This window comes from Dermacentor silvarum, chromosome 3, assembly GCF_013339745.2.
Source record: "Dermacentor silvarum isolate Dsil-2018 chromosome 3, BIME_Dsil_1.4, whole genome shotgun sequence".
Lineage (NCBI taxonomy): Eukaryota > Metazoa > Arthropoda > Arachnida > Ixodida > Ixodidae > Dermacentor > Dermacentor silvarum.
The window spans coordinates 189,710,626-189,721,962 of record NC_051156.1 but is presented as its reverse complement, the minus strand read 5'-3'; the positions used below and the strand labels follow the sequence as shown (position 1 = coordinate 189,721,962).

Genomic DNA, 11,337 nt, shown 5'->3' with positions numbered 1-11,337 from the left:
AATGCTAGGCGCCGCCACGCCGTTCAAAAATGAGGTGAATGTTGAAGAGTGCGACAGTGACTAACGTAACAGAAAATAATTTTGAGAATGGGGGGGGGGGGGGGGGGGGGGACCCTGTAAAAGGCGTCAAGAACGATTCGAGAGAGCGTCTCGTCACTGCCCGATCGCTCAACACCAGACGGCCGTGGCCAGTCGCCTAGCTGAGGCTCACCTACCCTGTCGTTACACGTGCTAACTTAGATTTCTCATAAATAAATGCAACATAGTTTCATTTCTCTTCAGAATAAGCTGCAAGTGTAAACCTTGCCCCCACGTTCATCTCCTGCGCGCACACATGTTGAAATCTGGCGCACGCACGTACGAGGAGGGGGAGGCGATAAGAAGGCGAGCGCGCACGCAGTCGCGTGACTTCACTAGGGACATCTGCGCCTCGCAAATCTAGGGAACCGCACAAGACGAGATCTGGCAACACTGGTGTGTTCTGGTGGGGATTTAGTCGCTCCCCTTCGCTACCTCGCACGCTCCTCTGTGCGTGGTGGTTTCGCGCCAGTTCCGTTCGCTCGCTCATCCGAGTTCGGTTTCCCACCCGTTCCGTTCGCCATGGAAGTAGACGATGAGGACGCCGGGCCAAGTGTTGTGTACCGTCGAGTTTCCGACGACGAGGACACCGGGCCTAGTGTAGTGTAGTTTACATCGTTTACATAAAGAATTCACCAGCATTCTCTGTGTGGTACTTCACTTTACTAAGGCAATGTTAACGCAAGGAAAACACAAGGTTAACCCAAACAATACACCAGGGTACACCAACGCCGAGGTGCGAGTGCCACTAGCAGACACCTAAGTCAAGAATTAGGGTTGTTTCTGAGGTTTTTGACGATCTTGGGTTCTTTAACGTAGTACAACCAATGCACGGTACGCGGGCGTTTTTGCATTTCGCGCCCATCTAAATGCGGCCGCCGTGGCTGGGATTCGATCTACGCCACCACTGCGAACTACGCCACCACTGCGGGTGCCACAGGCGTTGCATTTCAATAAAGGGAAATGAATGTGAGATGCGTTTCCTTCTTGCCCTCATACATCTATTGTCTCTAATGCACCAGCTGTTTCTTTCGCATGCAATGCACCAGCTGTTTCTTTCGCATGCCAATCATGGCTGCTTTTACAGCGAATCTGTTAGCCCCTAGTTGGTTGGTATTTTTCGTGGCGTGCTCACCCAAAAGACGGCAGCTACAAAAGGGGTCTGTGTTTGAATTTCCACGTAATAGAATTATGTTTTCTCGTATATTCGGATTACAATACGATGCTGTCATGTCTGCAGGTTGTGTATAAGTCGTACGTTTCGAATTTTATAACGCATTTTACTTTGAGACATTCAATTTAGTTCAATAACGCACTTGCGCTAGCCGGAGGACCTACAACACCGAGGATACATGCTGCGCTAACGGTACCGCCACCTAGCGGTCGCGGCCACTCAGACAGACCTCAAACGGCAACTGGAAAAAGGCTTTGTCTTTCAGTTTCCTCGTAACAGATGTATGTTTCTCGTATATTCCGAAGCTATCATGTCTGCACCTTGTGTGTAAGTCGTATTTTACGCATTTTCTGCCGCAATTCACTTTTAAGCATTAATTTAGTTCAATAAGGCGCTTACACTCGGCGGACAGCCATGAAAAATGAGGATGTATATGCTACACTTACCCACGCGTGCGTGCGCGCATGACGTACGCCGCTTGAGGTGGCGGTGCTTGTGTAATGCCGCCGAACTATACGCACCAGCTTCGCTGTACATCAACTTTCACAGGGTGTAATGAAGGCGGATGTTTTTTCTTTCTTTCTTTTTTTTTTTTTTTGAGCTCGACCGCTCAACCATTCCACCCTTTCGTCCCTACACCTGGGAGAGAGAGAGACCGGTCCACCGCAAGAGGTGCGCCCTACGCTATGGCTACTGCTAGTGGCCCACATAAAACACGTCACCGTGTCCACACCACGGGTCCAGACAGACGGACAAAACTCTGACAATCGTTCAAAAATAGTTTCTTACTCTATCTCTTGCTGTGAGGCCATAGAACACAGAACCAGCTTTGGTGAGGCTCGGGCATACAAGTGTCAGTTTAAACAGTGTAACTAAAGAAAAGGTGTAGTAAGCAACGCAAAGATAATATTGTCCCACTGCACGGCCTGTTCTGTCGTCCGGCGATGAAACCTTTTTCGAGTCGTTTCATGAAACATTGTCACAGACGGACGATGACGGATTGACCGTGACTGTGCCATAGTATTAGCTTACACAGTTTTACGTTCACACGTTTTCTTTAGTCATACTCTGTCACGGTGGAGTGGTGGCTATTGTGTTGCGATACTAAGCCCTATGGCGCTGGATCCGATTCCGGCCGCAGCGGCCGCATTTCGATGGGGTGAACTGCATTGCAAGAACGCCTGCATACCGCGTGCGTTGGGCGCACGTTAAGGAACCCCAGGTTTTCAAAATTAACCCGGAGTTGCTCACTACGGTGTGCCTCAATTAAATCGTGGTTCTGGCATGTAAAACTCCAGAATTTAATTTTTAAGTACATTGGTGTTTCAGCTGACCTTCCTGCGACGAAAAGTGCAGTATTCGGAAAAATGTTACGCCTAAACTGCAATGCATTTCGCTGTCCATTTTGAGGACGTATTTCTCCCAGAAGCTTTGCTGTTCACGAGACTTCTGGCCCAAGAGGATATACTTCCTTTGCAAATACATTCCTCCTAACGTTAATCAGAAGGTGTAGTATCTTCAGTGGTTATTATTTCAGTGATTCATTTATTCACCCGCAGCGGTATGGCTTTGCGCTGCTGAGCTCGTGGTAGCCGTGTTCGATCCCGGCCTCGACTGCCGCATTCCGATGAGGCAGGAATGCAGGCACGCTCGTGTAGGTGGCCCCAGGCTGCCAAAATTAACCCGGACTCCCCCCCCCCCCCCCCCCCCCTCCATGATTATCAGATCGTGGTTTTAAGTGGCACGTAAAAGCCCAGATCCCAGATATGCCTTTTTTGTTTTTTCGAGAGATTTCTAAGCGGCTATAGTTAAATGTTGACTCGCCCTCTTGCGGGCTGAACTGCGTCTTTCAAACTCGGAAGCTACAGCAGAACCTGCAAAAGTTCGTGATTATTATGCGTAGCTTGACTGTCTTTGCAAGTGGCAAGCTGCTCATGTGGAGGGGCATGTTTCAGACCTGGGAATTGTGAAAACAAAACTGAGGTCGACCGTGTCCCATGAGCGCCATCAGTGGTTGCTGTTGTATCGTAGCCCTCAGCCCCAACAGAAAAGGGGTGCATGGAGATCCGGGACGCAAACAAGGTTAAAAAAAAAATCTTGTTTGCTTCCTGGCGGATAAATTTGGACGTAGCCGTGTCCTATTGCTGGCATTGAGCTTTTATAAAAGTGAGTGGAGCATAAAACGGAAGTAACTTATATATCGATTTAACGAAGTCGACGGGACCCAAAAGCCATTTCGTTGAATCGAAAACACCCACTCAACGTATAACAAGCAGAATTTGCGTGCATGTACTTTGCAGGACTATACAATTGCGTACTATGGCTTCACAGAGAAAGCAATACATGTTTGAACTCGGCCGCGACAGAGCAACTGAAGCCATCTGATAGAGCCGACGCTGAGCTTGGAATTTGAGACACTACAATATGGGCTATGAGTAACACGAGAACAAGGTGAGAGCAGGAGCCAACGTTTCGACAAGTGGACAAGCGTTTCGACAAAAAGGAAGAAGACAAGTCCACTTGTCGAAACGTTGGCTCCTGCTCTCACCTTTTTCTCGTTTTGCTCATCGTCTTGAATTTCCATCTCCCGCATTCCCCGTGTTTCGCCTACAATATGAGCTGTTTCATGAAAGCTTGTATAACTTTGAGGCATTTTGAATGCGGCAATTTTTCCTGTTGCATGCTTCTGTTCTCATACTTTCCCCCAAGACTTCTTGCAATCGGATGAGTTGATGAGTTTATACTTCGTTCCTTCGAGGTTCTCAATGCATTAGGCTCTATGAATTGTTGCTGCGAAATCGGAAGCATTTCGTTAAATCGAGGTTTTGACTAGACGTGATGTATTCTGTCGCTACGTTTACCTGCCTCAAAGTGCAATGAATAAGAGTAACATTCTAAATGGTGCTCGCTTCATTCTGTATTTTGCGCCAAGCGTTACACATTGAAACGTGTCTTTGACGACGCGTACCCTTCACGGTTTAGCCACACAGGAAGCACGCTTGGTTGCACTCAAGATAGCCGTGGGTACCTTTTTCGATGATGCATTTGTCAAAAGAAAATTGGCACCTCTTCGCTGCTGTTTCTGGGACATGTACTGCAACCTGCTATGATGCAGGATGGCGAAGCTTTAATGTACTGCTTTAATGAGAAATTATGCTCCAATTCAGTCCAATGACGGCACTCGTGTTCACTGTGATCACTTTTTTTTTCCGTCTTTACTTTCCTTGGTGCCATTTCGCCAGAAATGAGCCGATACGCACTACCTCGCATCTTTCAGTATACTTTTGAAAGCTCTCGCGGTCGCATGAAATAAATACTGGCAGTGTTGCGCGACCCTACAATTACCGTGAGCTACACCCTCAATCGCCTGCGATTCGCGATCACGGCCTGTCGAGGTCGTGTCCCGATTAAGCGTACAATTGTGTCTTCGTGAAAAATGGCAAGAACAACACGAGTAGTGAAAGAAAACATTTCGCAACATCAGGTCGATTCATTTCAACGTGTTTCTTAAGGCAAACCAGGTCTACAAAGATGCATACTGCAATTTCCACATACCCGAGAAAGTCGTATATATAGACGAAAGGCAATGGACGACGCGGGAACTGCGTCTTATTTGAAATGTTTACCGTATACTAACTCGCTATGCCGACAGTATTTCGGATGTATTGCAGTTCAGCGGCGGGTGGTCGCACAACGTCCGCTCGGCAGTTCGGCTGATCCGTCTCACGGCACCCCCGTTCTCGCCGGAGTTGAAGAGTCTGCGACGCCGACTTCCACTCAGACTTTCTCGACGTAATAGAAGCAGCCTGCGATTGGCATCTTCGTGGCCAGTTTCTCGGAGAATTTGGCGACGTTGTAGCTGGGCCTTTCCTTGGGCATCATCTCGTCCTTGTTCAGGTGCGCTCCGTCCTGGCAGTAGACCAAGAACACGTACCGGTGAGGTCCCGACCCTTTGGGAGGGTTCGGACCATTGTACGGCATGGCGACGTCGCCTTCGTGAAACTTGTCGCTGCTCGGCGCGTTGAGCACCATCCAGTGGAGCCAACTTCGCTTCACGGGATTCTTCCGGCTAGGCGCGTCCGGGTCGACCATGAGCAGCGAGTACGGAGAGCCGCACCTGAGGTAGCCCCTAAGCCTAACCTGTGGAGCGCTCCGCGTCTGTTCGAGCGTGTACGTCTTGTTGAGTTCCGACACGAGCACGTCTGCGTATTGGACGTCCAGGAGCGCGTGAGGCGCATCGGTCAGGGACAGGTCGCTTATCAGGCCGGAGTCCTTCCACAGGTAGAGGTCGGGCAAAGCGATGCCTCCCGACATGGGCTCGGCCTTTTTGACCCCGCTGCTGGAGCCTTCCTTGGCCGCTTCTTGGCGACTGGGGCCCCACAGAGTCGCTAGCAGGAGCAGCAGCAGAGCCGAAAGCTTGATTATCGTCATTGTCGTTGCGTGTATACGTCCTCCCGCCAGACGAGAAAGACGTGGACTGCCGTTGTTGCCACGGTATACGTACAACGGAAGTCATGTGGTTTATAGGTATACGAGCTGTAAGAAACGGGAGACGATGGCGGACCAACCGCGTCCTGCCTTTCATTCCTAGCTGTCTTGTTGCGGTCGAGTCACGGAGCCTGATAGGCGATTCTTTTGCCCGGTGTCAGTGTTGCGCTCGCCATTTTTATTTGTCCTGCTTGCACGTCCGCGCTCGAGCGCTGGTTTTTTTTTCGATACGCAATGATAGTGACGACACGGCTCTTTGATTTTATTTAGTTCCTGTGATGTCCTGGCGGCGCAAATGATGGCCAAGATCCTCTGTCAGGTTATATCTGCCTTAATCTTGAGCACTATAACATGAATAGCTGAATGTAAATAAATGCCTTTAACACCATCTTCGTCGGTGTCACAGGTATGTTCAGACGAACATTCCCATGCTGGAGCGTTAGCTGCTTTGTCGAGCAGAGTTCTACCGTAGTAAGCGAAAGCAACCCGCCCTATTGGCTAAGCGGTGGTGACGTCTGGTTTATTTACTGCTAAAGCAGACGTGATAATATAACTGGAACCATCACTGATTGTGAACTTCTATGTTCCTGTGACTTTAGACGGGACTAGCGAGCGCTCGGCCGCATAGCTAGCGACATAGCTCCGCCGTTTGGTTCATTCGGCGCATTACCTGGCTTTTAGAGGGCAGCTATTAGGCGCCCGTTCCTGCGGCGAGCGTCGGCGTAGTACCTCGTAACCGAGCGAACGAGCTCAGCGAAGGGTAAAAGCGAACGCGGAGCGCAGCGGGAGATGAAAGACTGCGATAGCGAAGAGAGCGCGAGGAGGAAAGCGGAGGGTATGGCGAATGCGTGAGAAGAAAAGTGTAGTGCCGCGCAAGATGGGCTGTGCGTCAACGATGGCTACGAGATGGCGCTAGGGTAGCGCGCGTCCGAACGAATTGCACTGACGAGTACCACATTGTGCCCGAACCACAACCGGTCACACGCACTGCAGCTGGCTCCGAAGTTCCGGATGAGAAACTTGCGTTGAAACCTGGCCGTCGCACCGGCGAAGTTGGCGCTAGGTTACCGATGCGTGCAACACCTTTGTCAGGTTCCTGGAGGGCTAGACGACGCTGACATGTGGCCTCAGCATCGCGTTCCCGCAACTCAGGGTCGGCGGCTCTTCGCTGACATTTGGCCTCAACATCGCGCTCCCTGAACTCGGGGTCCGCGGCTCTTCGATGACGTTTCGCCTGGGCTTCGAAAGCCCTCACGCTAGAATCGGCACGTCGACGACGAGGCCTTCCCCGAGCGCGTTCATTATGGATGGATTTCCATGAAATTTCTTCAAAATTAAATCTGTCCATTACATAAGACATTGAAAGACTCATACCCAGCAATAGCTCATTCCCCCGTAAACGCAGCTTCTCCATTACGACGGCAGAAGAGAAATGAAATTCTACGCTGAAAGGATTAGCCAACGTTATTAGATTTTCTTTCAGAAAATCTAGTAACGAAAAGAAGAGAAGCATCTAGTAACGTTGGGATTAGCGTCAACGCAGCCAGCTGTGGAAGCAGACGACGACGACGAACGCGGGAGCAGTGGCTCGAGCGCGTGCCGACCACCTGTGCATATAAAACCCCGCTTTTAAGTGAGCGTATGATGAACCGACAGTGGCTGACATATCTTGTTTTGTTTTCCATGTCATAAAGTAAAGAAAAAAAAACGACAGTGGCTGAATCCGTTACCGTGGTGGTCGCGCGCAACCCGGAGGTCGGTGGTTCGAATCCGCAGCCCGACGAGCACTTTTTATTTTCGGCGGCTTGTGAGTGAGAGTTTTTTGCGGTCACACCTTGTGTTGTGCGTGACACCCACCGACGAGGGACGATATCCAGGGGCCTTAAAGTGCTGCGCACCTTAAAAAAAGATAGAAGACTGTACCGCTGAGGCTTTTTTTATTGGAAAGTTGGCGCCACCGTCGCCTTTACCTGAACAATGCCTCCTTTACTAGATGCCTGCCACGTGGTCTGGTAGACCCGGTTCCATGCCCTCTCCCTTTTCTCGTCTCCGCGAAAAGGCAACGAGCGCCGCTTGTAGCGCACCTGAATAAGCGGCCCCGCGCGCCGGCCAAACGCTTGTCGCGTCGGAGACCCTATACCGCAGCTGCGTGGAGCTTTGGCAGGCGTTTCACTCTGCTGCATCTAGTTTTGATACTCGGTGGCGGCAACACTGCTGACATTATTCCCCATCGATCTGTAATAAATGAAATGTAAAAAAAAAAAATAGGGGCAGCTTCACACTAGGGCTGCGAAGACTGGGCAAACAGCGAAGCTGGCGACCCCACCTAGCTTTATCTCGGTTCGGCCAAGTTTTTGCGAGGTTATGCTTCGAGACTCGGCCACGTTTTGAGCAAGATCACGATAGCCTTGCGCTTTCGCGCCCGCGAAACGGTTTTGCTCGGTTTCGCGGGCTCGTAATTCCGGATCTTCTGCGAATCGCCGACGTTTCGCCGCCGCTTCGGCGGCGCGATACTCGGGATCGGACCGAAGTCGTCTCACTCGCTCTCGAGGAGCGGTGCGGCGACTTTCGCGCCACGCTTCCTCTTTTTCGGGAGCGACGCTCTTCTTCGGCTGCCCCATCTTCGCGGCGATGTGCTCGGCGCGGTGACGGCGGGGCTTTTGTGTCGCCGCAGCGGCGACGCGGAGCTATATATCCCGTGGGTCGGCCCAGTGACGTCACGGCTTAGCTCCGCCTCTGCGCAGCCGCGGCAACCACTCCGCATGGTGCGGTGACGTCATGGCTCGGCAAAGCTAAGGCGAAGTGATGCGGCGCGCGCGATGACGTCACGGCTCACGCAGCTGTGGCGAGGCTCGGCGCGGTCGGCGCAGCTGGGGCGAAGCGTTGCTAGGCGACGCATGGTGACGTCATCGCCAGGCGGAGGTTTTGTCGGTGTACACTCGACGGACCATCCTCGAGCTTAAACAGCTTGACAGCAGACTAGACGTGATGTATTCTGTCGCTACGTTTCACTGCCTCAAAGTGCAATGAATAAGAGTAACATTCTAAATGGTGCTCACTTCATTCTGTATTTTGCGTCAAGCGTTACACATTGAAACGTGTCTTTGACGACGCGTACCCTTCACGGTTTAGCCACACAGGAAGCACGCTTGGTTGCACTCAAGATAGCCGTGGGTACCTTTTTCGAGGATGCATTTGTCAAAAGAAAATTGGCACCTCTTTGCTGCCGTTTCTGGGACATGTACTGCAACCTGCTGTGATGCAGGATGGCGAAGCTTTAATGTACTGCTTTAATGAGAAGAGAGAGAGAGAGAAATAACTTTATTTTGCCCAAAATGTGGTTAGAGGAGGGGGTGATGACTAGAAGCCTCCCCCGTCCCCCCTTTAGACTGCGGCAGGCAGCCCCTGAGCCGCGGCGGCGTCTTCAGCCATTTGGACTACTCTTGCTTGAACATCCGGGTCCGAGCTGAGCAACACGGTCTCCCATTGCTCCTCATTTCTTATTATTAAACTGGGTTGTTGTGGTTTTGAACAGTTATTGTTATATTGTTTCTTTGGGCATGCCCAGATTCATGTGTTGAAGATCTGCTCGGTTGTTACAATGCTTACATATGTCTGTGTATACATCTGGGTGATAGTGACTGAAGGCAATGGGGTTGGGGAAAGTGTTGGTTTGTATTAGCCGCCAAGCCACTGATTGCCACTTGTTTAATGAACAATGTGCTGCCGGATATCTAGCCCTGGATAGTCTGTAATGATCAATGATTTCCCTAAAGGAAACCAGCCTATCTCTTCCCGACCGGCGGATTGCGAATGCGCCCGTGTTGGTGTTGCTGACGTCGTCTCGGTCTGCGAAACCTCGAGCCGGGTCATGCGCATTCACGTTGCCTGGCAGGCCAGAGTGGGCTGGTGCCCAGGTGATGAGAAACTATGTTCCAATTCAGTCCAATGACGGCGCTTGTGTTCACTGCGCATGACCACTTTTTTTCCGTCTTTACCTTCCTTGGCGCCACTTCGCCAGAAATGAACCGATACGAGCTACCTCATCTTTCAGTATACTTTTGAAAGCTCTCGCGGTCGCATGCAATAAATACTGGCAGTGTTGCGCGACCCTACAATTACCGTGAGCTACACCCTCAATCGCCTGCGATTCGCGATCACGGCCTGTCGAGGCCGTGTCCCGATTAAGCGCACAATTGTGTCTTCGTGAAAAATGGCAAGAACAACACGAGTAGTGAATAAAAACGTTTCGCAACATCAAGTCGATTCATTTCAACGTGTTTATTCCGGCAAACCAGGTCTACAAAGATGCATACTGCAATTTCCGCATACCCGAGAAAGACATATATATAGACGAAAGGAAATGGACGACGCGGGCACTGCGTCTTATTTGAAATGTTTACAGTATACTAACTCTCTATGCCGACAGTATTTCGGATGTATTGCAGTTCAACGGCGGGTAGTCGCACAACGTCCGCTCGGCAGTTCAGCTGATCCGTCTCACGGCACCGCCGTTCTCGCCGGAGTTGAAGAGTCTGCGACGCCGACTTCCACTCAGATTTTCTCGACGTAATAGAAGCAGCCTGCGATTGGCATCTTCGTGGCCAGTTTCTCGGCGAATTTGGCGACGTTGTAACTGGGCCTTTCCTTGGGCGTCATCTCGTCCTTGTTCAGGTGCGCTCCGTCCTGGCAGTAGACCAAGAACACGTACCGGTGAGGTCCCGACCCTTTGGGAGGGTTCGGACCATTGTACGGCATGGCGACGTCGCCTTCGTGAAACTTGTCGCTGCTCGGCGCGTTGAGCACCATCCAGTGGAGCCAACTTCGCTTCACGGGATCCTTCCGGTTAGGCGCGTCCGGGTCGACCATGAGCAGCGAGTACGGAGAGCCGCACCTGAGGTAGCCCCTAAGCCTAACCTGTGGAGCGCTCTGCGTCTGTTCGAGCGTGTACGTCTTGTTGAGTTCCGACACGAGCACGTCTGCGTATTGGATGTCCAGGAGCGCGTGAGGCGTGTCGGCCAGGGACAGGTCGCTTATCAGGCCGGAGTCCTTCCACAGGTAGAGGTCGGGCAAAGCGATGCCTCCCGACATGGGCTCGGGCTTCTTGACTCCGCTGCTGGAGCCTTCCTTGGCCACTTCTTGGCGACTGGGGGCCCAGAGAGTCGCTACCAGGAGCAGCAGCAGAGCCGAAAGCTTGATTATCGTCATTGTCGATGCGTGTATCGTCCTCCCGGCAGACGAGAAAGACGTGGACTGCCGTTGCTGCTTCGGTATACGTATACCATGGAAGTCACGTGATGTAGGCATACGAGCTGTAAGAAACGGGAGACGATGGCGGACCAACCACATCCTAACTTCCCTTCGTGTCTTGTTGCGGTCGAATCACGGACATCACGGAGCCTGATAGGCGATTCTTTTGCCCGGTGTCAGTGTTGCGCTCGCCATTTTTCTTTGTCCTGCTTGCACATCCGCGCTCGAGCACTGGTTTTCTCTATAAGCAATGCTAGTGATGACACGGCTCTTAGCTTTTAGTTCCAGTGATGTCCTGGCGGCGCAAACGACGGCCAAGAACCTCTGTCAGGTTAGATCTGCCCTAA

The 11,337-nt window shown here is 51.5% G+C and overlaps 1 protein-coding gene across 1 annotated transcript; it reads right to left on the bottom strand.

Annotated features, from left to right (window-relative positions):
- Nucleotides 1-4,747: 4,747 nt before the first annotated feature.
- On the bottom strand, nucleotides 4,748-11,029 carry LOC119445092 (protein D1). Its single transcript, XM_049664064.1, has 2 exons — nucleotides 10,658-11,029; nucleotides 4,748-5,392 (listed from the first exon to the last, which is right to left on the bottom strand). Exons 1-2 carry the CDS (start codon nucleotides 10,946-10,948, stop codon nucleotides 5,030-5,032), a joined length of 654 nt encoding a protein of 217 aa, XP_049520021.1. The 5' UTR covers nucleotides 10,949-11,029; the 3' UTR covers nucleotides 4,748-5,029.
- Nucleotides 11,030-11,337: the final 308 nt, after the last annotated feature.